This window comes from Leopardus geoffroyi, chromosome B3 (genome assembly GCF_018350155.1).
Source record: "Leopardus geoffroyi isolate Oge1 chromosome B3, O.geoffroyi_Oge1_pat1.0, whole genome shotgun sequence".
Taxonomy (NCBI): Eukaryota; Metazoa; Chordata; class Mammalia; order Carnivora; family Felidae; genus Leopardus; species Leopardus geoffroyi.
This window is the reverse complement of record NC_059337.1, coordinates 84,334,896-84,361,588: the sequence shown is the minus strand read 5'-3', so window position 1 is coordinate 84,361,588 and position 26,693 is coordinate 84,334,896. Positions and strand designations below refer to the sequence as shown.

Genomic DNA, 26,693 nt, shown 5'->3' with positions numbered 1-26,693 from the left:
GGCCTATACCTTGTAATTCTTACAAGTTCTCAGGTGTAATTCAGGTATGGGGCCCATACCTTGTAATTCTTACAAGTTCTCAGGTGATAATGATGCTGCTTTACAAGGTTCTTAGAAGTGGGGTGCCTGGGTGGCTCAGTTGGTTGAATGTCCAACTTCGGCTCAGGTCATGATCTCGGGGTTTGTGAGGTCGAGCCCCGCATCAGGCTGTGTGCTAACAGCTTGGAGCCTGGAGCTGCTTTGGATTCTGTGTCTTCCTCTCTCTCTGCCCCTCACCTGCTTGCAGTCTCTCTCTCTCTCTCAAAAATAAATAAACATTAAAAAAAGTTTTTTAAAAAGCCAAAGTTCTTACAAGAAACTTTATGAACCTTTTGTTTTAGGAAAGAGAAAAATTACGTGAAGAAAAACGAAAATATATGGAATACTTAAAACAGTGGAGTAAACCTAGAGAAGATATGGAATGTGACGATCTTAAGGTATAAGTATGTTATGTGATGTTTCACACCCATGCTCTGTGTGCCCTATGTGGCTTTGCTGATGAAATTTTTCTTTCATAGTGGCTTCTTCATATTTAAGAGGAATAGCGAATTAAATGCTATATTTAGAGTTCCAAAACAGCATTATTAGTATTTTGTAACAAACTTTGATAATGCTTCTTATTCCGCAGACTTAATGGGTCATTTGTGTGATCATTGATAATCCAGTATTATCATTCATCTCAGTTTATAAAGAACCATTTCTAAGTTCAGTAGACAGTGGATTGATTCTATTCTATATCCTAAGGAAATCCTGCATTGAAGGTAATATTGGCACAGCTGATGCCTGATCTCAGAATCTTAGGTTAAAAGTCCCTCTTAACTAGAAAATGCAGTGAAAAATATACTTGAGCCCAAAGTTGTTCTTAGTTCAATAAAGAAAAAAGTCCCTAGTGACTGTGATTTAATAAAGCTGGAATAAGGCCAAGACACACATCATTTTAAAAGTTCCAGGGCGCCTGGGTGTCTCGGTCATGATCTCGCAGTGTCGTGGGTTTGAGCCCCACATCAGGCTCTGTGCTGACAACGTGAAACCTACTTGGGATTCTCTCTCTCTGCCCCTTCCCCACTGACACTGTCTGTGTCTCTCTCAAAAATAAACTTGTAAAACAATTTTTAAGAAGTTCCAAAGGTGATTGTGATAAACATCTAGGGTTGAGAACCACTAGTCTACATGAAATAAATCTTACTAGGTAAAGAGTATGTATCTATCTATTATAATTTTCTGTAATTGGCTCAAATAGTTATATAAATTATTTGATCTTTCAGGAACTTCCAGAACCAACTCCAGTGAAGACTAGACTACCTCCTGAAATCTTTGGTGATGCTCTGATGGTTCTGGAGTTTCTTAATGCTTTTGGGGAACTTTTTGATCTTCAAGATGAGTTTCCTGAGGGAGTTACCCTAGGCAAGTGCAATTGCTGTGTTACAGTTCACCCTAAAATTAGTGGCTTAAAGTAATAAATTATTATCTCTCAAAATTCTGTGGTCAGTGGACTTAGCTGTCCAACCCTTTCTTGGAGTCTCTCATGTGGTTACAGAGAGTGACTGGGACTGGAGTCCTCTGAAGGCTTACCTGGCTGGATGGTCAAGATAGCTTCCTCACACACGTGCCTGGTACTCAGTGCTCCTCCACGTGGCATCCCACTCCGTCAGAGTAGCCTACACTTGTTATGTGGCAGCTAAGGACTCCAAGAAGAAGAGAACAGAAACTGCCAGCCTTCTTAAAGGCTAGGCCTGGAACTGGCAAGCCTTGTTTCTGTCATAGTCCATTGGTCAGGCCTGCTGGGATTCAAGGGAGTGGAGGAATAGACTCCTTGAGGGTATCATGGTTTATGTTAAGTGTAGGGAAGGATGTTAAGTGTAGGGAAGGAAGGAATTGACATCAGCCATATTTTGAGATAAGTTATGCTTGCCTTTGATTTGTGATTCTGTATTGACTCTGTACTTTTACTTTGTGTAAACATTATAATAACTACATTGATTGAGGAGGGCTTTGGATCCCATTTTGGCTTTTGAATTGTCAAATACCAAAATAGTTTTCTTAAAATAGAGACCCTCAAAGACAGAATTATAATGCCACTCTTATTTTAAGAAGAGTATATTCTTCAGGAGGGCTTTCACATTCCCTCAATTTCTCTTTATGAGCTGGGTGAGGCATGCATCATGTGCCTCAGAGATCAAGGTCTAAACAATACTGGTTTAGGTAAGATAAATTAGATAAACAATTGTGACTTGGATACAACATTAGGATCATAAAAAAATTTAGATTTTAAAATTTTAAATAAAGGATTACATCTAATACTAATGATTACCTCTCCTATGCACTGTTTGGTAAACGGTAATGTCCCACACAGCTCCTGAGAGCAGCGGGGCAACAGTAACAAATCTTTGCGTTGTTATTCAAATTAGAATAAAATTATAATTTTTAATTTGTGCCTTAATTTGCACCTGAAGTTTAAACTTAAGGTGAAATATTGTATTGATTTGCTGAGGCTGACTTGACTTTCTTGAATATAGTGATTTTTGGCTTAATGGTTTTATTTTATTGTAATCATTATAAATTGTTTTTAGACTTTGCCTTGGATAATACTCTACTTTGATAAATGGACACTTAAAAAAATAATTGCACAGGCTGTTGTCGATTAAAATGTTTATTGTTCCAATGGAGTTGTTTTTTCAGTGCATGAACAGAACTTTAAATTCATTTTAAACATTTTATTCACAGAAGTATTAGAGGAAGCTCTTGTAGGAAATGACAGTGAAGGCCCACTATGTGAATTGCTTTTTTTCTTCCTGACTGCCATCTTCCAGGCGATAGCTGAAGAAGAAGAGGAAGTAGCCAAAGAGCAAATAACAGATGCAGACACCAAAGGTCAGAACTCAGTATTCTTGTTGATTGATAGTAGCTCTGTAGCTTTGAAACTGATTTTTAAAGGTTATTTTAAGATTAACCTCGCTTTTACAGTTCTAAAATATAGCTGTCCAAGTTACCCAATTCCTGAGTCATATACTAACAATACATTATCAGTTGTTTTATAAAAACTTTGTTTTAATGTATCCTGTTTCTGGGGCGCCTGGGTGGCTCAGTCAGCTAATGTATCCTGTTTCTGATGACCTTAAAATATCTACCTCTGCCCCCAATCGGTCTTGCTTTTTATTCTTTTAGATTTCTCCTATGATTTAGGAACATTACGGATTTCATTGACCAGTATCTGTAAGTGCAAGAGATTCTGCTAAATGGCACTGATTTCTTTGCTTCCATCTAAGGAAATACTTTAATTATTGTTATCAGTGCTTTAAGTTGAAAATACTGTTGCTGATTTCATTTGAGACGTGAAAGTTTTTAGATGAGAGTTAAGTAAAATTTAGTTTTTATTTCACCAACAGTTTGAACTAGAAATTTTGCTGTTTAAATGCTATGCACTTAAATATCTAGGGTCAGCATGTGGTACATATTAAAGTAGGAATAATTCTTAGAGAAACCCTTTTTTATTTTTAAAATGGAGTATGTTCACTATTTTGTTTAGGACTTCATCAGAGGAATTGTTAAGCATTTGTATCATTTGGCTTCCTGAATTACACTCTTCATGAACTTTGCCATATCACATTAGACATTGTTTAAAATATCTATAAACTATTTTAGTGTGTTGCATAAAAATTCACAATAAGATAATTTTGGGGAGACATTTTGATAGCAGTCTTGATACAAAAAGATGGGACATTCTTCCATTCAGATAGTATTGTTGACCTTAGACAATTTGAGCTCATTTTTTAATGCCTGATTCATGAAGCAACAGGATCATCAATATGCATCCAGTGTTAGTTTTGTTTTTCTTTTACAGCCTAAGTTCAACCAAAATATTTTCTCTAACTTGAGTGCTAATCGCCATATGCCCCTTATCAAGGTCATTTTAACAATGCTGTCCCCTTTATCATCTCAGATGACTTAGTCCATAAAATGAGACTCTACTAAGAGGAAGATAGAAGGGCAAACAATTCATAAAAATCTAAAGATTTTTCTAACATAACCAGTACCAGCTCTAAAGATGGATTATCTAAGACAGAAAATGTAGCAAATACTCATTGTTTTAGCCACTAGATTGTCTTAAGGACCAATAATATCACAGGGCTGTTGACCAAGTTCTGACCTTAATACAAGGTATAAGTCTGTATTTAACTCAGGATTTGAAGCAGGTGAATTTTGTAGTTTTGTACTATGGGAAAAAGTGGGGTGACAAGGAAATTATGTTGGAAAATCAGCTAGTGTAAAGAAAAAAATGTATATAGATATTGGTGTTTGTATTGCCATTGTATTTTCTTTCCATGATTTGTTTGATCTGTAATTTTTATAACTCTAGTCCTGTACCGGATTGCAGATAAATACTAATACAAATTAATAAATTGTATTAAATAATACAAGAATAAGTATTAAAATAATACTTATTATACCCCAGAATAAGTATTGGCCATTAAATAAAGGTTTTAATGCACCTTTTGAAGATATTTATTTAAATGTTAGGGAGCGGAAAAAACATGCTTTGGAATTTTAACACCCTTGTCTACTTCCTGTTGTATTGGCTACATTTTATATAATTATTACAGTTTCAGTAAGTACCCTAGGCTGTTCTCCCAGGTATTTTCCACATGTCCTCCTATCTCTGTAACAAAAAAGCTTTTCCACAGTTCTCCTGAAAACAAGTGACATAAGTGACATAAGATTATTTCATTTAATTTTCATACCCCCTTGTGGTATAGATAGGTAGGTATAATAGGCAGATCATTATTAATTATTTTCTGCCTTTACTTATAAAGAAATTTAGTCTTAAGGAGTTTAATTAACTTGCCCAAAGACACATGGCTAATAAGAAAGTGATGGGATAGAGATTCAGGAAGTCTGCTCTGAAGCCTCATAATGCCTATACTATATTGCTTCATGATATGGCAGAGATGTTGAAAATTTGAATATTTGTTTCCCTAGCATTGCCTATAAAATTATCTGTCTTCAAAAAGATTTAAATCCTTTGGCCTTTAGGCTCCCTCTTTTTATGTCAAATCTTGGAAATTTGGGCGATTTTTAAAATCTTACATTAAAATTTTCAATTCCTCTCTTTAGTCTTACATCATGAACTTGGAAGCCCTTCAAAGTATGGGAACAAGAGCATCTTCCTTACATAGCATAGTTTTGTGTATTTGCTAAGATATCATTGTTTAGTGTTGGAATTGTAGATTCTAGATTACTCTGATGATAAATGTAAATTTAAGATAATCATAACAGACACAGTTCAGCTGTACAGTGGAGCCTTGAGGAACACAGGGGTTAGGAATGACAGCTCTCCCCACCCCTAGCTGAAAAATGCACATATAACTTTTGGCTGCCCCCCAAACTTAACTACTAATAGCCTACTGTTGATTGGCAGCCTTACTGATAATAGAAACAGTTCATCAATACATGTTTTGTATATTATATGTATTAAATGCTGTGTTCTTATAATAAAGTAAGGTGGAAAAAAGAAAATGTTATAGAGAAAATACATTTATAGTACTGTTCTATAAAAAATCCACTTATAAGTGGCCCCACAGAATTCAAACACATGTTGTTCAAAGGTCAACTGTATTCTCTTGGTATGATATACCCAACTGACTATCTCTAAGCGAATCCTAGAGTAATAATACAGTTTCTTGAGAGTGTCATTTGGCAAATAATTGAGTTAAAGAATACATTTTACTTTTTTTTAAGTAGGCTCCATGCCCAACATGGGGCTTGAATTCACAACCCTGAGATTTAAGAGTCACGTGCTTTACCGACTGAGCCAGCCAGGCTCCCCTACATATTTTAACATGCTACGTGAACACAATTAAAAGTAAACTGTTGGGGCGCCTGGGTGGCTCAGTCCGTTAAGCGTCTGACTTCAGCTCAGGTCATGATCTCCCAGGTCTGATGGTCTCACAGTTCATGAGTTCCAGCCCTGCTTCGGGCTCTGTGCTGACAGCTCAGAGCCTGGAGCCTGCTTCAGGTTCTGTGTCTCCCCCTCTCTCTGCCCTTCCCCTGCTCGCGCTGTGTGTGTGTGTGTGTGTGTGTGTGTGTGTGTGTGTGTGTGTCTCTCCCCCCTTCTCTCTCTCTCAAAAATAAAAAAATAAACACTAAAAATAATAAAATAAAAATAATAAAAATAATTTTTTAATCAAAAAAAGGTAATCTGTCATGTTTTTGGTTGTTCATTTCCTAAGGCCTTTATAACTTTGTCCTAGGATATTAAAACTGACTACAGATAAAATAGGTTGAACATGGTAATTGCTGCGAAGGAAGAGGATCAGTTCACTTTTACTGGGACTGTTATTAATATTAGAGTGCCTATTAATTTTGTTTGACTTTACATGTAAAATGAAAATTGAGGAAGTTTTAGCTCTCGTATTTCTCTGGTAAGGAAGATTATAATGTCTCATTTGGACTGGATTCCTGGCCTGGTAGGAATAACTCCTGCATATTTGCAATGTTTAGTCAAATAACTTCTCCTGTGTGGCATTGTCTATGCTTTAATGCCATGAAATTGTCAATGATTGTAATCAAACATGATCCCAGAGTTGCCTTTTTCCTTTTAGTAAAGGACAGCAATTCTGTTCTCTGAGGTTCATTTTGTTAGCTTGTGAATTTTTGGAAGGAAAACATAGTAGAAAGATAAGGAACCACAGACAGTTTAGCCCAGTGATTTTTAACTCTAACCCATGGAATACTATGAGTTGTACAGGGATTCCTTGGTGCCACTGCAGGAGAGTTGGAAAAGATGAATGGGCAGGATTATCATCTCCATACCCACTTAACAAAGGAACTTTTATCTCTTTTCTATTGGATTCCCCAAGAAATATTTGAAGAATTTAAAAACCATTGATCTAGATTCACTCCTTTAGGAAAAATGAAGGCAATTAAGTGACTTGTATAAAGGTTCTGTAACTAGGAACTAGGGGACTGGCAGAGCCAAGACTAGAATATATATGATCTGACTCAGTCTGAAGCTATGCCCACTGTACTATGATATAACAAGAGGTTTTTGTAAGCTTAGAGTTTTTTCATAGTTGACACTTTAAATTTTTTTATCAACAATGTATTATAATTAGGAATAATTGCATATGCTAATACTTTAAATACATTTGTGCTAGTAGATTTACTCTAGTCTTGTTTGTAAGCTAGGGATGGTTTTCAAAGTTAAAGCAATTTACTTAGAAAATACAGGGAAATCTCCCTGTGGTTTCTTAGATTGCAGAGTTTTCAAAATATAGGAAATTTAATGAAGAGGATAAATCAATGGTTAAGTGACAGTAGTGCTACCTTTAACTTGTTTTCGTTCTTTTTCTGTGCTGGTTTTTGATGATCACAAACCATACTTTGTTATGATTCAATCCTAAAATATTTATTAAAGATTGGGGATCTTCAAGTAGATTCTGATTTTCAAAGTAGACTTTTCTAAAGTTGTATTGAGTGAGGAGATCTGTTTTTAATTCTAAAGTGCATTTTACCATGTTTTTTGGAATGTGTATGTGCACCTTGTTGGTAACTTGGAAATTGTCTTCTCTGTGTTAACTAAGGAAGATATTAGTGTGCAGTACATGTCTTAGGATTTATAGTCTGAGGTGGACACGAGGCGGGATGTGAATGATGCTTGTTTTATCTAGTGTTGGCTCTTTTGAGGTTCCCGAATGTTAAGCTGTTTGCTGTTTCTTTCATCATTTTAAAAGGGCATTATTCCCAAATATTCCAGCTTTGATCTACACTAGAATAAAGTATTTATTTCCTTAAAGATTTAACAGAGGCTTTGGATGAAGATGCAGACCCCACAAAATCTGCACTGTCTGCAGTTGCATCTTTGGCAGCTGCATGGCCGCAGTTGCACCAGGGTATGTGTGGGTTTTATTTATTTTTAATTGGATTTTTATTGATAATTTTATTAAGGCGCATTTTACATTGCTAAGGATTCCTTGCTTATATTCTAAATGACTGTTTCATTTTTTAAAAACTATAGGCTGCAGTTTGAAAAGCTTGGATCTTGATAGCTGCACTCTTTCTGAAATCCTCAGACTCCACATCTTAGCTTCAGGTGCTGATGTAACGTCAGCAAATGCAAAGTACAGATACCAGAAACGAGGAGGATTTGATGCTACAGATGATGCCTGTATGGAGCTTCGTTTGAGCAATCCCAGTCTAGTGAAGAAACTGTCAAGCACTTCAGTATATGATTTGACACCAGGTAAACTTTGCAAGTTGGAATTTGTATAACCTGCCCCCTGCTTACCCTCTTTTATCTCTTTAGGCCAGAAAACTAGGTGCTGATGAGAAATTTTAGATGATACCAGTTTTAAAAGAAAGAGCAGTCTTAAAAAAATTGTTGGACTACAAATAGTGACCCAGATGGAAACTACTGTTGTTTTTCTATTAGCTTTAACTGTTTCTGATTTTCTTTTCTTTTTTATTTGGATTTTCCTGGTGGCTAATCTACTACATCTACTAAATTTAGAAGGATAAGTGACAATTAGCTGGCTTTCACTTTTATTTATCAGTATATCAGAAATTTAAGCCGGAGCAGCTAAATTCTAACATGTGCTTGAATAGTGTTTGAGGTATGAGAAATGGTGTATGAAGGTGAAGTTTCTTTTCACTTCCTTTTTTAAATAAAAAATTACAGTGTATAAACATACCGACTTTAATATGATTATTTATCATAAGAGACTCTTAAAAACTGAGAACAAACTGAGGGTTGATGGGGGGTGGGAGGGAAGGGAGGGTAGGTGATGGGTATTGAAGAGGGCATCTTTTGGGATGAGCACTGGGTGTTGTATGGAAACCAATTTGACAATAAATTTCACACACACAAAAATAATAATATGCTTATTTCAGAGAACATCTAATAAAAGTAGAGTGCATTCATTCCTAACATCCATATAGTTTTTATAATTTATGGTGGGTTTTTTTTTTGTGCGTGTGCAGTATTTTCAGAGTAGCAATTTGCCTGTTGCCATTTTTTAAAAATCCGTGTGGTTATAATTTAGACTTTATTTGAACTTCATAAATGAGCCCAAAAATTAAAACTTGAAAAAAATTGTTATTAGAAAATTTTTCATGTGTATTTAACTGGTATATAAAGTAGTTACTAGTATTTGAAATGCCTTGCATATTACATAACTATTAATTTGGACTCAGTTGCTTTTTCTGAAGACATGCCATTGGCATGTTTGATCTTGAGACTTTTTCCTATTTTTTTAAGCATTTTCACATTGAGCCACAAATTAAGATTTTTCAAACAATTCCGTTTTGTCATTGATGATACAGAATTTATTTACCAATTTTTGACAGGAGAAAAAATGAAGATACTTCATGCTCTCTGTGGGAAACTACTGACCCTAGTTTCTACTAGGGATTTCATTGAAGATTATGTTGATATATTACGACAGGCAAAGCAGGAGTTCCGGGAGTTAAAAGCAGAACAACATCGGAAAGAGAGGGAAGAAGCAGCTGCTAGGTGAGAGATGATTATAGTCAGTTGTGCCAGTGAAGGCTGCTTATTCCTTTACATCTAAAACCGTATTTGACAATGGGCTGTAATATGACCTTGGTTCACACTGGTGTTTGATGGCTTACCTAAGAGGTTATGAATGAATACTACCTTATGGTTTTGTGATAACATTTGGGTCACTTTCCATAATTTTATGGTTGAAGACAAGATGCTAAAAGTTGAAATTATCTTCCATCAAATAGACTGTAGTATTTTATTTTAACTTTCAGAATTCGCAAAAGGAAGGAGGAAAAACTGAAGGAACAAGAACAAAAAATGAAAGAGAAACAAGAGAAACTGAAGGAAGATGAGCAAAGAAATTCAGCTGTAGATATATCTGTTGGGTATGGTTTGAATTACACTGCTCATTCTTACATAAGAACAAAAATCAGCACTTTAAACTCTAAAATGCTTTCAAAAGTTGTAAAAACTAGCTTTCTAGTTTCTTATTCATAGGTACGTAACAATTGTGCCAATGGGCCTGTAGCCTCTTTTTAACCAGTAATGTATTAATAGTGGTATCTCCCATCTCCACCACCATCACCATTGTGCATTATGTTTCACAAAGCTCCTCTGAGTTTATTGAGGAGTGGGGATGAAGTTGGAGGTTTTAATAGATGGTATAGGGAGAAGATGAAAGCCCCTTAAGTAATTTAGTGACTTAGGTACTCTTTTTCATTTGAAAATATTTGGGGTGATAATTGGCTATGAATACAAGTGGGAATTTTTTCATATTGTACATGGCAAACTGTATTCAAATTTACCAGAATTTTTTTTATAAAATCTACAAAGGAAGATTACCAAAAATCTCATTATTCCGAAATTAATGTATTGACTTTTAGTTATACTTTCATATAAAAATACCTGTAAGTCACAAACTTGCAGCAGCTGTATTTTATATGGCCATCAACAATACTTTAAGAAATAGAATTTAGGGGGCGCCTGGGTGGCTCGGTCGGTTAAGCGTCCGACTTCGGCTCAGGTCATGATCTCGCGGTCCGTGAGTTTGAGCCCCGCATTGGGCTCTGTGCTGACAGCTCAGAGCCTGGAGCCTGTTTCAGATTCTGCGTCTCCCTCTCTCTCTGCCCCTCCCCTGTTCATGCTCTGTCTCTCTCCGTCTCAAAAATAAATAAACGTTAAAAAAAAAATTTTTTTTTTAAAAAGAAATAGAATTTAGCTTAGGAAAGTTAATCTGATACCTAAATAACAAGCAATCAAAGAAAAAAAACGAATACTTTGATTTCATCAAAGTTAAAAACTTTCATGCTTCAAAGAGCACTGTCAAGAAAGTAGAAAGAGGTGTCTGGGTGGCTCAGTTGGTTGCGCGTCCGACTCTTGACTTCAGCTTCTATCATGATCCCAGGATTGTGGGATCGAGTCCTGTGTCAGGCTCTGCACTGGGTGTGGAGCCTGCTTGGGATTTGCTCTGTCTCTCTCCCCTGCTTGCACCCATGTGCACTCACTCTCTTTCTAAGGGGGAAAAAAAAGTAAAAAGACAGCTCAGTAGATGGGAAAAAATATTTGCAAATCATATCTCTAATAACGGTATAATATCCAGGGATGCCTAGATGGCTCAGTTAAGCATCCAACTTCAGCTCAGGTGATGAGCTCATGGCTCGTGGGTTTGAGCCCCATGTCTGGCTGTGTGCTGACAGCTCAGAGCCTGGAGCCTGCTTCGGATTCTGTGTGTGTGTGTGTGTGTGTGTGTGTGTCTCTGCCCCTCCTCTGCTTGTACTCTGTCTCTCTCTCTCTCTCTGTCTCTCTGTTTCAAAAGTAAACAAACATTAAAAATAATAATAATAATAATGGCATAATATCCAGAATATGTAAAGAACTCGTACAACTCAACAATAAAAGAACAACCGGCTTAAAAAATGGGAAAAGGATTTTAATAGGCATTTCTCCAAAGAAGATATACAAGAAGCACAGAAGATATTCAACATCTTTAGTCATTAGGGAAACACACATCGAAATCACAATGAGATATTACCTCATACTCACTAGGATGGCTGTAATCCAATGAAGGGACAATAAGAAGTGTTGGTGAGACTGTGGAGAAATCGGAACTCTCATGCATTGCAGGTGGAGATGTAAAATGGTGCGGCTGCTCTGGATAAATTTGGCAGTTAAAACATTTGTTAAACAGTTAAAACATTTGTTGCCATATGACCCAGCGATTCCACTCCTAGGTATATACTCAGAGAATTAAGAGCATACGTTCACCCAGAAATCTATATACAAAAGTTCATAGCATCATTATTCTTAATAGCCAAAGAAATGGAACAAACCCAAATGTCCATCAGTTGATGAATGGTTAAAAAAAACCATGTATTTCTTCAGTGGTATATCCATATAGCAGAAGGTTATTCAGCAATAAAGAAGAATGGAATTCTCATACATGCTACAATGTAGATAAACTTTGAAAACGGTGCTGAGTAAAAGAAACCAGTCATAAAAGACCATGTGTTGTATGATCTCATTTATATAAGTAGTCTGGAATGGGCAAATACAATACACAGCAAAAAGTAGATGAGTGGGTACCAGGACAGTGGGGAAGAGGAAATGGAAAGTGACTACTAATGGCTATAGGCTTTTTCTTTAGGGATGATGATACTGTTCTAGAATTAGATGGGTGTAATGATTGCACAACCTTGTAATATACTAAAAACCACTGAATTTGTATACTTTAAAATGGTGGTTTTAGGGTATGTGAGTTATATCTCAATTTTTTTTCACATTTTATAAACCCTTTCCAGTTTTATTGAGATATAAGTGACTTATAACATTGCATTAATCATTTAGAGTATACGACATAATGATTTGATACATGCATATGTTGCAAAATAATTACCAGAATAAGTTGAGTTACTATTCATCACCTGAATTTTTTCTTTCTGATATCTTAATTTAAAAACAAAAGAAAGGCACCTGGGTGGCTCAGTTGGTTAAGCGTCCAACTTCGGCTCAGGTCATGATCTCACGGTTGGTGGGATCGAGCCCTGTATTGGGCTCACTGCTGTCAGCACAGAGCCTACTTCAGATCCTCTATCTCCTCTCTCTCTGTTCCTCCCCTGCTGGTTCTCTCTCTCTGTCTCTCTTTCTCAAAAATAAACAAACTTAGAAAAAATAAAAATAAACGTTACAGATTCCACCATTTCATATATTTTTATACTCATCTAGCCTCCCTCATTTACATTATCCCTCTGGCTCCTAAACACATTTGAGTTTGCAAACCTTGCTTTGGATAAAGACCATGAATGGTGGAACTTATTGGGGTGCCTGGGTGGCTCAGTCGGCATCCAACTCTTGATTTTGGTTCAGGTCAGGATCTCACAGTTCAGTTCGTGAGCTCTGCATTGACATTAGAGAGCCTGCTTGGGATTTTCTCTGCCCCTCCCCCGCTTGTGTTCAGGCACACACTCTGTCTCTCTGAATAAATAAAATATGGTGGAACTTATTTCAAGGTTCATACAATTTTAAACTTAAATTTTTTTTTAATGTTTATTTATTTTTGAGAGAGAGAGAGCAGGAACAGGGGAGGGGCAGAGAGAGAGGGAGACACAGAATCCGAAGCAGGCTCCAGGCTCCGAGCTGTCAGCACAGAACTGGACGCGGGGCTCAAACCCACAAACCGTGAGATCATGACCTGAGTCAAAGTCAGACGCTTAACCGACTGAGCCACCAGGTGCCCCATACAATTTTAGTTTTAATTTGGATAGTATAATGAGTAAAATATCCATATTGTATTTATTCAGCCTGTTAACTGTATCAGAAATTTGTCTTCTCTTCTCCACTATTTGTCTACTTACCACCTACTTTCTACTCTGAGTCGACCATCACCTCCCAGCCAGCTACCTAGACTGTTAACAGTGGCCCCTTGTCTCCATCTACTTTCTCTCCCAGATCCTTTTCCACATAGCAGCCAAAGTGCCTTTTAATCATTTCTGTTTTCTAAATTCTACTTTTTCCCCCATTGCTTATTGAATAATTCCCTACAAGGCCCAGTATGACCTAACTCTGCCCTTGTCTCATCTATATCTAGGACGACTTCTTTGTTTTATATTTTTCTCAAAATAATAGAGAAAACTCTTTCCTTTTCTCTTCAGCTCAATGCCATTGCACACATTTTCCCCTCTGCTAGAAATGGAGATTTCTTCTCACCTGCTGCCTTACCCCTCCCTGGTCTCCCTAGTCTCACAGTTTAAATATCACTTCTTCAAGCAAGCCTTTCTTTTTTTTTTTTTTTTTTTAATTTTTTTTTTTTAACGTTTATTTATTTTTGAGACATAGAGAGACAGAGCATGAACAGGGGAGGGGCAGAGAGAGAGGGAGACACAGAATCTGAAACAGGCTTCAGGCTCTGAGCTGTCAGCACAGAGCCTGATGCGGGGCTCGAACTCACGGACCGTGAGATCATGACCTGAGCCGAAGTCAGACGCTTAACCTACTGAGCCACCCAGGCGCCCCTCAAACAAGCCTTCCTTGATCCCTGAGACTAGATTTCAGTTCACCTTGAAATGTTTTCATAACACCTTGAACTTCTCCTTTTTTAATAGTTATTACATATTTTAATTTTATAATTGTTTGTGTTATCTGTTTCCTCTGCAAGAATATCATTTTGTCCACTACTTCCTAAACATAATGGCTAGCCCTTCATAAGCAGGCAATGAATATCTCATGAATGGAATTTTATATCTTCATTAATGAAAGTAATCTTTTTTTTTTTCCTTAAGGGAGGAAGAAAGGGAAGATTTTGATACTAGCACTGAGAGCAAAGAAATGGAGCAAAAGGAACTTGATCAAGATACCATCACTGAAGATGAAGATGACCCCAGATCACATAAAAGAGGCAGAAGGGGTAATACAGAAATTTCTTAAGGGCATGCTTACTTGTTTTTAATTAATAAGGCACATTATAAATCAGCTATACTGAAATATGTATTAGATTACTTCCATTTATTATTCCTAGGTGTGTTTGTTTTTAAATGCCCAACTCATAGCAGTGATAAGTTCCTTAGATGGTGACCATTTTGTTAAAAAACGGTGTTAGAAGTTACATTCTGTCTTTATTCTCATGTCATTTATACTTTAGGGAAGAGAGGCAATATTCTTATTCTTTTAACAGATCAGTTTCACATAACTTCAACTTCTGGTTAGCGAGTTTTGTTGAGTTTGGTATTGACTACTTGATATTAGGCGAAATAGAAATTTTTATTCTATAGCCTACTCAACATTCATTGAGTACCTTTTAGATGCTAGAAATACAAAGGTCAGTAATGCTTATAATTGGTACCAAATGATTGAGAATGGAAATCTACTACCTTAAAATAATTTTATAAATTTAGATCAAAGGGAACACATTTTTTTAAAGTTGTTGATATAATTTACTTCTGAGGATCTTTAGCCATCTTCATTTGACAACTACTGAAGGAGATTTGTAAGTTTATTCTGTGCCTATAATTTTGATGGTATCTTTTTTTTCTACATTATTTTCTAAAATGGCTATTATAAGTAGACAGAAAATCTCCTGTATCATGAAGGCTATATTTTCTGATTACAATGCAATTGATTTAGAAATCCAAAACAAAAAAAACACCTCATTTGATTAGAGGTTTAAACACCTCATTTAAAACACACTTCTAAGTAATAGGTCAAAGTAGAAACCATAAATAGAAACTAGAAAATGTTTAAAACTACTCAATACTGAAAAAAAGCTAATCAATACTGCACATTAATACTTGTTGGATACAGTCCCTCTACTTAGTGGAAAATTCATAGTTTTAATACATATTAGGAAAGAAGAAAGGCAAATTGACCTAGGCATTCATTTAAGAAGTTAGCAGTAGAAGATAGAATAATCCTTCCAGATAAAAGGAAACAATGGATACAAATAGAAATTAATAAAAAGTAAACTGTAATACAGGAGAACAGCAAAGCCAAAAATTAGTTGTTTGAAAAAGATACAAACTAGACAAACCTTTGTTGAAATTGATTTGGGGGGAAAGTCACAATAAGGTTAGGACTGAAAAGGTAAACATAACTACAGATAAGAATAGAAATTTAAAGGTAAGGAAACAGCATATACAGTTTTATGGAAATAACTTTGAAAATGGAGGCAAAAAGGGGGCACCTGTGTTGCTCAGTTGGTTAAGCGTCTGACTCTTTGTTTTGGCTCAGGTCATGATCTCACAGTTCGTGAGTTCAAGCCCCGCATTCATGTGGAACCTGCTTGAGATTCTCTGTCTCCCTCTCTCTCTGCCCCTCCCCAACTTGTGTCATCTCTGACTCTCACAAAAATAAAATAAATAAAGCTTTAAAAAAAATGTTTAGGGGCGTCTGGGTGGCTCAGTCGGTTAAGCGTCCGTCTTTGGCTCAGGTCATAATCTCACAGTTTGTGAGTTCAAGCCCAGCATCGGGCTCTGTGCTGACAGCTCAGAGCCTGGAGCCTGCTTCAGATTCTGTGTCTCCCTCTCTCTTTGCCCCACCCCTGTGCATGCTCTGTCTCTCTCTCCTTCAAAAAAAATTTTTTTTTAAAAAAAGGAAAATGGAGGCAAAAATAAAGCAAAATCCTAGAAAAACACACATTATAAAAATGCATGAGAAAATTTAAAAGGTGACTGGTCCTAAACCTTTAGGTCTTGAATCAGTATTAAAAGTCTTCCTACAAAGAAAATGTCAGTCCTAGACAACTTTATAGGTGAATTTTGCAAAATTTTAAAAAGCAGATAATTTTTTTTTAATCTTTATTTATTTTGAGAGCAAGCAGGGGAGGGGCAGAGAGAGAATTGCAGGCAGTCTCCTCACGCAGTCAGTGCATAGCCCAACACAGGGCCCAATCTCATGAACCATGAGATCATGACCTGAGCCAAAATCAAGAATCAGACGCTCAACCAGCTGAGCCACCCAGGTGCCCCAAAGAAGCAGATAATTATAATCTTATATACAAACACTTTCAAGCAAAGAAATAGAAGTAACTCCCCACCCATCTAAGCAATCTGACAGTGACTGAAAGAAGAGAAGTTTAATTCTTCAACACACCATAAAAGGCCTGGCAGGTCACCAGGAATCCAGTCTCTTCCTGTCTTGTTGGTACTGCCATCCATAGGGTTTGCTGCCATTCTCATGTTCAAAAATGATTTATCCCCATGTCTCCATTCTGGCTAGTTGAAAGATGGGAAATGCAGAGAGGTACAACCCAGAGGTTACATTTAATGCTTCTGCTCCCATCTCTTTGGCCAGAAGTTTCTCATGTAGCCATGCCCCCTGGAGAAACATTTCTTGCTGGAAAATGTCCTTTGTTTGAATTGCTAGGTACCCAACTAAGCATTAGGGGTTCTGTTACCTAAAATCATTGGTTTGTAAACTACAGCCCATTGGCCAAATCTGCCTTGCCCGTTTTTATATAATCCATAAGCTAAAAATGGTTTTTTATATTTTTAAGTAGTTGGGGAAGGAAGAATGATATTTTGTGATATGAAAATTAAATGAAATTCAGATTTCAGTGACCATAGTTTTAATTGAACACAGTCATTCTTGTTCATTTACGTATTGTCTGTGGCTGCTTTCATGCTACAATGGCACAGTTGAGCAGCTGTGAGCAGAAACCATATGGCCCACAAAACCTAAAAATATTTACTAGCTAGACCTTTATAAAACTAGTTTACTGACTCCTGCCTTAAAGAAAGAACTATGTTGCAGCATAACAGATTCTGCCTCACTCTCCAGTGTGAGATTACAGTTTTTTTGTGTGACTCTTGTATTGTAAGTAAGTCCAGTTTCTTATCAGCATAGAGTATTAGTCTGTTCTTGCGCCATAATAAAATATCGCAGACTGGGTGGCTTAAACAACAGAAATTAATTTTCTCACAGTTCTGGAGGCTGGAAGTCCAAGATCAAGGTACAAGCAGGGTTGGTTTCTGGTGAGGCCTCTCTCAGCTTGCTATTGCACCTTGTCATTGTGTCCTCACATGACTTGTCTTCTGTGCCCAGAAGTGGAGTGAGCACTCTGGTTTCTTTCTTTTCTCCTTTTATAAGTACCCCAGTCCTGAATTAGGGTCCCACTCTCTGGACTCATTTAACTTTAATTACCTCCTTAAGGGCCCTGTCTCCAAATATAGTTACATTGGGGTTTAGGATTTCAACCTATGAATTTGTTGGGCATTCGGTTTGGTCCATAATACATAGTAACTTGGGATGGCTTTGTATATTTTTCTGATGAAAATTTAAGATGTGATGATGATCAAATGTTTCAATTATAGGGAAAAGGGGACAAAATGGGTTTAAAGAATTTACAAGACAGGAAGAAGTCAACTGTGTAACGAGAGAGCCTCTTACTGCTGATGAAGAAGCAGCTTTAAAACAGGAACATGAACGAAAAGAGAAAGAGCTCTTGGAAAAAATCCAAAGTGCCATAGCATGTACCAATATCTTTCCCTTGGGCCGAGACCGCATGTATAGGCGATATTGGATTTTCCCTTCTATTCCTGGATTATTTATTGAAGAGGATTATTCTGGTCTCACTGAAGACATGCTGTTGCCTAGACCTTCATCATTTCAGAATAATGTACAGTCTCAGGATCCTCAGGTATCCACTAAAACTGGAGAGTCTTTGATGTCTGAATCTACCTCCAACATTGACCAAGGTCCATGTGATGATTCTGTGCAGCTGCCAAAACCAGTGCATAAGCCGAATCGGTGGTGCTTTTACAGTTCTTGTGAACAGCTAGACCAGCTTATTGAAGCTCTAAATTCTAGAGGACATAGAGAAAGTGCCTTAAAAGAAACTTTGTTGCAAGAGAAAAGCAGAATATGTGCACAGCTAGCCCATTTTTCTGAAGAGAAATTTCATTTTTCAGGTAAATTTTCATTGAAAACTATTTCTTTTTCTCTCCCCATAATCTCTGGTTCAGGATTAAACATCTGTCAAGCTATTAGAGCTATATTTAAAACATCTTCTGTCTTCTCTTTCATTTGGACCATGAAAGTTGGCAAGTTAGAGAATGTTTTCCAGTTAGACAAGATTTCACTGGGTTCCGTTTAGATTATGAGGAATGGCCGTATGGGAAGATTCATATTCTTCCCAGTCCCATTCCCTGATCAGTAGACTCTGAATACCCAAGGCACTAAGGTTGCCATTAGTTTTAGACAATAGACATGATAGTTCATTCACTAGGGGTTTTGGCTGAGGGTCCCAGGGACAGTTTCCATTAGTGATCACACCTTTGGAGATTGGCTGCAAGGGCAGATAGGGTAGCAACATACGATGGCTGGTTCATTGATAACAGGTAAAAGAAGGTAATAAGGCGTTTTTGGCGTTTTCATATTACTGAGTTTCTCTAGGTAAAGAACTCTTAAATTTAGGGGCATACTGTCATGTCTACTTTAGTTCTCTTCAGAATTAAAAACTTCAGATCACAATTCTTTAACAGCTTTATTGAGATTAGTTCATATGCTATGCAGTTCACTCATGTCAAGTGTACAGTCAGTGGTTTTCATTAATATTCACAGATGTGCAACCATCACACAGTCACTTTTAGAACATTTTTATCACTTTGAAAAGAAACCCCATATTTGTTTTCCTTCTCTGGAAATTTCCCTGTCTGAACATCTTATATGAATGGTATCATATACTATATATGGTTTTTTGTAACTGGCTTCTTTCACTTAGCACAATGTTTTCAAGGTGCATCCAAGTAGTAGCATGTGTCAGTACTTCATACCTTCTCATAACCAAATGATGTTTCATTATGTAGGTAAACACCACATTTTACTTAACTGTTAGTTGATGGATGTTTCTGTTTTTTCCGCATTTTGGCTTTTATGAATAATGCTGCTATAAATGTTTGTGTACAAGTTTTTGTGTCGACATATGTTTTTATTTCTCTTGAGTGTATATCTAAGAGTGCAATTATTGGGTCATATGGTAATTCTGTTTAATCATTTGAGGAACTGCCATACTGTTTTCCAAAGCAGATGCACCATTATATATTTCTGCCAACAGTGTATGAGGGTTAAATTTTTTCCACGTTCATGTCAACTCTTGTTACTATCTGACTTTTAGATTCTAACCATTTTAGAGGTATGAAGTAGTACTTGATTGTGGTTTTGGTGTGTATTTCCTAAAGACCAGTAATGTTGAGCATCTTTTCACGGTCTTAATTGACCATTTGTATATCTTCCTTAAAGAAAAGTCTATTCAAATCCCTATTGCCCATTCTTTTTATTAGGTTGTCTTTTTATTGAGTTGTAAGAGTTCTTCGTATATTTTAGACACAAGTCCCTCATCAGATATCTGATGTGCAAACATTTCTGCCCCCCCCCACCCCTTTTAGTACTTTAGAATTTACTAAGTGTTTTTATAAATCCATTATCTCATGATCATAACTGTCACATTGGGGAAATTGTGTTTTTAATAAGAAAATCATAATAAAGGTATTGGTAACTATTTCAGACAAACCTCAAACTGATAGCAAACCTACCTATAGTCGGGGAAGATCTTCCACTGCATATGATTCATCTCAGATGTCTGCGGAAAGACAGCTTGAATTGAGGCTGAGAGATTTTCTTTTGGATATTGAAGACAGAATCTACCAAGGAACATTAGGAGCAATCAAGGTTAGTACCTGGTCCCATTTTTACTTTGCCTAATTACCAAAGTTTTCATCATTTTTGTTAACTTATTTGATACAGGCAAGGCATGTGTGTTTTGAATAAATACATGGGAGTGATAATATTTTTTATGAAAACTGAGCTAGTTCCCCTCTATCAAAATACTAATATATGAATAGAAATCTTTCTTAAATGTACTATATGGCTATCTGCTTTTGTAAACAGAATTTAATGAACATAATTGACCTTTTTAATAGTAATTTTTAGTATGTTTAAAATAACTGTTTTGCGGTATTTTCATCTGAGATGTTAAAATGTGTAAGGATATTTTCTTCTTCCTTGACTAGCTCCTGCCTGCTCTGCTGAGTCTGGTTTGTTTATTGGTTTCTTTGTTACCTTTTTAAAATCTGTAAGTAATTCATGCTTGATATGTGTGTTCTGTTCATTCCTTTGCTATCATCTGTCACTTTTTTGGTACTATCAGGTGACCAATCTCAGAATTGTTTATGATTTCCCTATATAAAAAATGAGGTACTAAAGCTTCCATCTATAAATGATATGAATTCCATTTTGGCCACTTAGTAACCTTATTTTTAGATCCCTTTTTGATTTACAATCTTTTCTAGAATATTCATGAATTTTTCATATGTACATTGAATCTCATACTTCTTAGAAACAACATATGCCATTTTCCCATGTTGGTAAACCTGAGTTTTGTTACAGGTTACAGATCGACATATCTGGAGATCGGCCTTAGAGAGTGGACGATATGAGCTGTTAAGTGAGGAAAACAAGGAAAATGGGATCATTAAAACTGTGAATGAAGGTATAGAAGAGATGGAAATTGATGAGCAAGCAAAGGTCATAGTAAAAGACAGGTACAAAAATGATTTTTCTAAAGTAACTCACTTTTTCTTGCCACTCTATATGGTTCTTTTTAGTAAATGTTTTTTTCTTCAAAAAATTGTTTTAAAATCTTACCGTGAGGACTTTTAATACTTGTAACCACTGAAATAATTTTCCTCAACCACAAACTCTCTTTTACTCCACTTTGTGCTAGTGCAGACAAAAGGCAGCTTGTTAGGATAATGATAATTGCTCAAGTTTAAAATAAAAAGTCTTTGAGCCTAGGGTTTTATTAATTTCAGAAAGTAATTTTATATTGTCCATTTTTCTATAGGATATCTTAGTAAATTGTGTTGGGCTTAAATATTATTTGAATTATTAAACAGAATCTATATCTGTAGATCTGTAGATAGATGCTTTGACTTTCTCAGAGTTCTTTTTGGATAACTCTCCTTAAGGAATTTATTTAGAAGGAAGTGGAAAAGAGACATTAAGCTAGCAGCTATGAAACAGGATAAGAGTTCTGGTAGAAGCAGATACCCAGTGCAAATGTAGTACATAGGAGGGCTACTTGTCTTTGTAGATCAAGGAAGACAGCACAGGAAGTGCCAGAGGAAGTGACCAAGAACCTGAGACCTAAAGGTGGGGAAGATGTACCGGGAGGGAAGATAATAGTACTAAAGGCTTTGAGCGAATAGGTTTGTACGTGTAAATGATCATTTTAGCTGTGGCATGGAGATTTATTGAAAAGGGAATAAGATTGATGGCTAAGAAACTATTCAGGAGGCAGCTGTAAGTATCCCACCCAGTAAAAGTTGAAGCAAGAGAAATAGAGGGAAGCTGCCTGGTCTGCTTATCCTTAAGGCCCACCACTGGGTCATCTCCCTAAATCCTTTCCCCTAACCCGTGTCTCATCCACCTTTCCTCCTCCAAATATTTGCCCTTCTGACCTTAAAGGACTTGGTATTTAGTTAAGTTCTTGATTCATGTATTTATCTCCCTTTCCTGCTAGCTTATGTGATCTCCTTTGAGATTGGGGAAACTATTTCTTACACAGGTTTGAGTAAGCATTTGAAGGAGTTAGACTCAAGTCTTACCTAACAGTATTTTTAAGTACCATAAACTCTTCCATGTTTTCATTGTAGACTTTTGGGCATAAAAACAGAAACTCCAAGTACTGTCTCAACTAATGCAAGCACACCACAGTCAGTAAGCAATGTGGTTCATTATCTGGCAATGGCACTTTTTCAGATAGAGCAGGGCATTGAGCGGCGTTTTCTCAAAGCTCCACTTGGTAAGTATCAATTTTTACTTCAAAATATTATTTATATTTTAAATGATTTTGAAATTGCCTCTTAATAGAAATTTATGGGCTGACACAATAAAATTGGCTAATTGGAAAAGCTTGAGATTATATTTTCACTTAAAAGCCTGAGATTTTTTTAAATAATGCTAAAGTACTTTTTATTGTAGATACTGATCTTTAATGACTGTCTATTTAAGTGTATCTGTTAATCCTTTCTTTTGTGTGTAAGTTTCATCAAAAGAAAGATTACCAAAACCTGTGACTAGCCAGATCCTGAATGATCAAAAGTTGTAGATGAGTATTTCTCTTGTTATTTAAAATAGAATCCCTGGGGCGCCTGGGTGGCGCAGTCAGTTAAGCGTCCGACTTCAGCCAGGTCACGATCTCGCGGTCCATGAGTTCAAGCCCCGCGTCAGGCTCTGGGCTGATGGCTCAGAGCCTGGAGCCTGTTTCCAGTTCTGTGTCTCCCTCTCTCTCTGCCCCTCACCCGTTCATGCTCTGTCTCTCTCTGTCCCAAAAATAAATAAACGTTGAAAAAAAAAATTTAAAAAAAAAAAAAAAAAAAAACAGAATCCCAAAGAAGCTACTTAAATCTCCACCACTGGGGGTATGGTTTAACAGTGTGGGTCACTAACCTGAGCACTGTATAAGAAGCACTAAATCAGAAATACCAAGTGTTAAATACAAATGAGGAAATTCTCTATAATTTATGGCTAGGATGATAGAAATAATACTATCTGGATCATGTTTTAGCAGTTTATTAAATTAATATGCTTTTAGGGACTAAGCTAGGAATATAATCACTATGTCTTTGGGAAAATGTGTGTTTCAAGTTCCAAATCAATTTTCATGTCGTAACTGCCTCTACTTCCCTATGGTTAATGTTTAATTTATAGCTCATCATATTCAAGATAGTTTGTATCTCAGTAGTGGGGTGCGAGAAGAAACAGTTTTTAAAGCCATATCTTTTTGGTCTCATATTGAGAAAGCAACTTGAATAGACTAAAATCATTTAAAAAAATTTTTAATACTATTTTTGAGAGACAGAGAGAGACAGAGCATAAGTAGGGGAGGAGCAGAGGGAGAGGGAAACACAGAAACTGAAGCAGGCTCCAGGCTCCAGGCTCCAAGCTCCAAGCTCTCAGCACAGAGCCCAATGCAGGGCTCGAACCCACAAACTGTAAGATGACGACCTAAGCCAAAGTCGGATGCCTAACCGACTGAGCCACCCAGACGCCCAAATCCTTTTTAAATTACGTGAATATTGTTGAATATTAAGAACAAAATTTTCATAAATATATGGTGCTATCAGAATGTGAATATATTTTTTAAATGTCTGTTTTAAAATTGAAGAGTTTATGGCCAGTATCTCATTGTTCTAATAAGTCTATTCATATTTTTTATAAATTGATAATTCCACCATGAGCTTAATAACCACTTTTCAGATTGGAAAGTAGCAGTTGTAGAAATAAATACATGTGATCAAAGCTCACAAAAATATTAGTTTGTATTTGCTATGTCACTCTTACTTCCCAGTCTTCAATATTTCTTAATATTTTCTGTGTCTAAATTGAATTACATGTACAAGAGATTTCTTACAAGCACATGTGAATCTACAATTACTTCAATTAAAATTTCAATTGACAGTTATTTGTAAACCATGTAGCTCTTAGAAATATATCACCACTACTCATTAATCCCATGATTCCAAAAGAGATAAGATGCAATTCAGCTTTTTCCATTTCTGAAATTGCCATCAATTAAAGTTGTTTATAAATTCAAGGGGAAAAAAATCAAATTGCTTAGTGTGTCCGTATTTTCATCAGTACATCTTTTTAAAAACTTAGACAAAGGGGAAAAGTTAACACTGGAGAATGTTGCAACTAATATCTAGTAGGTTATATGAGAGCTGAGAGCTATAGTGTTCTTTATGCTGGTTTGTATATAGCAGTGTTGGAACATTCATTTCATCCTAACAGATAAAAAGGAGCAATTTCAATTTGAAGTCTTAAAAAATAGGTGAAACAAAAGTTTAACTTACTTTAGTGGTAAATATTGATCAAAGTTAGATGTTAATCATTTATAATATGGATATTATCATCTACCATTGCTGCCACATAAAAAATTAATAGAGGGGCACCTGGGTGGCTCAGTCGGTTGAGTGTCTGACTTCAGCTCAGGTCATGATCTCACGGTTTGTGAGTTCGAGCTCCGCATCGGGCTCTGTGCTGACAGCTTAGAGCCTGGAGCCTGCTTCCAATTCTGTGTCTCCCTCTCTCTCGGTCCCTCTCCCCCTCACGCTCTGTCTCTTTCTCTCAAAAGTAAATAAACATTAAAAAAATTAATAGAATAATTGGTGTCTGTAGCTTTTTATATTATATTTAAGCTTTTGGAGGGTCTGTTTTGAATGGAACAACAAGAGATAGAGCTGTCTCTGGGTTTTTAAGATAATCCTTTTTTTTTTTTTTTTTTTTAATGTTTATTTTTGAGAGAGACAGAGTGTGAATGGGGGAGGGGCACAGAGAGAAGGAGACACAGAATTTGAAGCAGGCTCCAGGCTCCGAGCTGCCCACACAGAGCTCACTGTGGGACTCGAACTCACAAACTGTGAGATCATGACCCGAGGTAAAGTCAGACGATTAACTGACTGAGCCACCCAGGCACCCCTAGATAATCTGGGTTTTTTTTTAATGTTTATTTATTTTTGAGAGAGAGACAGAGCATGAGTGGGGAGGGGCAGAGAGAGAGGGAGACACAGAATCCGAAGCACGCTTCAGGCTCTGAGCTATCAGCACAGAGCCAGACCCAGGGCTCGAATTCACAAACCACGAGATCATGACCTGGGCCAAAGTCGGACGCCAAACTGACTGAGCCACCCAGGTGCCCCTAAGGTAATCTAAACATTAGATCAAGGTAATCAAGTATACCTTAATGTGGGAGAGAAATGGGGGTTCCACTTTGTGAATGTTTGAGATAGCATATATATTAAAATTCTCCAGGCTTGTGATTATTTTTCAACATAGTAAATTAATTGTGGTAGGAATTTTCCCAGTTTAGCTTCAAAGATTATTTCAGTTTCTTGAGGAAGCAAATAAGAAATAAAAATTCTACTCTTGTTCCACTTTCCTTAGTATGTCCCTTTTATTCTAATTAATCACATTAATAAAACTAGGCTTTTTTAACTTGAGGAAGATACTCATATTTGAATTATTTTAGGTAAGATATGTGAGAATTGTTTGTTCAGATTGGTAATTTCATCCCTTATAAAGTCATTACTTCATAAAGTCATTACCCGTAAGCTATGAAAAAAATCCTCAAACTAACTTTATCAGTTTGAAATTAGGTAACACAGAAATTAATAAAGATCAAAAGGGAGATTAAAAAAAAAGGACAAGAAAAAGAGGAAGATCAATCTAGTGTGAGAGATGGTAAATTTTTAACTTTTTAAAGAATTTTGTCTTTTTAAAGAATTATGAATTTACTTTCTATGTTGCTGAGCACTGGTTTGAATATTTAGCTTTTGAAGAAAAACCGTGGGTTTAATTTTTTTGGAAAGGAGTGGGGTTGGGGATAAGCTTATAAAACAATATCCTCTTCCTAGCATTTTCCTTTCTACCTTTCATACCTCAGATAATGAAACTTAAAAACTGATATATAGGGTGGCTCAATCAGTTGAGTATCTGACTTCTGCTTAGGTCATAATCTCACGGTTCGTGAGTTTGAGCCCTGAGTTGAGCTCTCTGCTGTCAGCCTGGAGCCCACTTCCGATCCTGTGCCCCACTCTCTCTCTGCACCTCCCCCGCTTGTGCACTATCTCTCTGTCTCTCTCTCAAAAAGAAAAAACATTTTTTAAAAAGTGGTATATAAAAAGTTGACATTGGTGAGTTTTAGTATACTTACTTATCAGTGAAAACGATGAACAGTAATGGAAGGTATGTTTATTTATTTTGCATATGGTATTTATTTATAGAATTTTTTTTTTTTTTTTTTTACTAGAAGGTGGGAGTTTTTTTGTGTTGTTTTATCCCCTGGAGAAACCTACATAGCTTGGTCACATGAATTACTGTATGTGGCAGTTAATAATAAGAAATCTCCCAGTGTAATATTTGATCATATGACTCTACCATTATTTCATATTAGTAACATACTTTTAATTAGTAATTTCTTGAGGAACTTATGCTGGCATGATGGAAGATAAAAGAGAAACAAGATCTGTCTCCCCTTGAGAGTTTTATAATCAGGAGAAGAAGCAAGAAAATAAACCAAAAAATGGAATCAATTATGTATACTTTTTATCCTTATTGATACTATATAAAAGTAGAAAAATATGGACATCCTTTTGTATTTAGAATA

General features: G+C 36.3%; 1 protein-coding gene across 5 annotated transcripts in view; it reads left to right on the top strand.

Moving 5' to 3' along the window:
- BAZ1A (bromodomain adjacent to zinc finger domain 1A) overlaps positions 1-26,693 on the top strand; it is a 95,714-nt gene that overhangs the window by 57,177 nt on the left and 11,844 nt on the right. For 4 of the 5 annotated variants that reach the window (XM_045450676.1, XM_045450678.1, XM_045450679.1 and 1 more), the window contains 12 exons: positions 381-476; positions 1,305-1,443; positions 2,764-2,910; positions 7,833-7,928; positions 8,054-8,278; positions 9,382-9,547; positions 9,811-9,924; positions 14,314-14,438; positions 17,839-18,435; positions 20,031-20,194; positions 20,912-21,066; positions 22,180-22,328. In XM_045450676.1, the coding sequence (XP_045306632.1) occupies positions 381-476; positions 1,305-1,443; positions 2,764-2,910; positions 7,833-7,928; positions 8,054-8,278; positions 9,382-9,547; positions 9,811-9,924; positions 14,314-14,438; positions 17,839-18,435; positions 20,031-20,194; positions 20,912-21,066; positions 22,180-22,328 (2,173 nt within the window). The remainder of the gene's footprint in view (positions 1-380; positions 477-1,304; positions 1,444-2,763; positions 2,911-7,832; positions 7,929-8,053; positions 8,279-9,381; positions 9,548-9,810; positions 9,925-14,313; positions 14,439-17,838; positions 18,436-20,030; positions 20,195-20,911; positions 21,067-22,179; positions 22,329-26,693) is intronic. The other variant, XM_045450675.1, reaches the window with a different exon arrangement.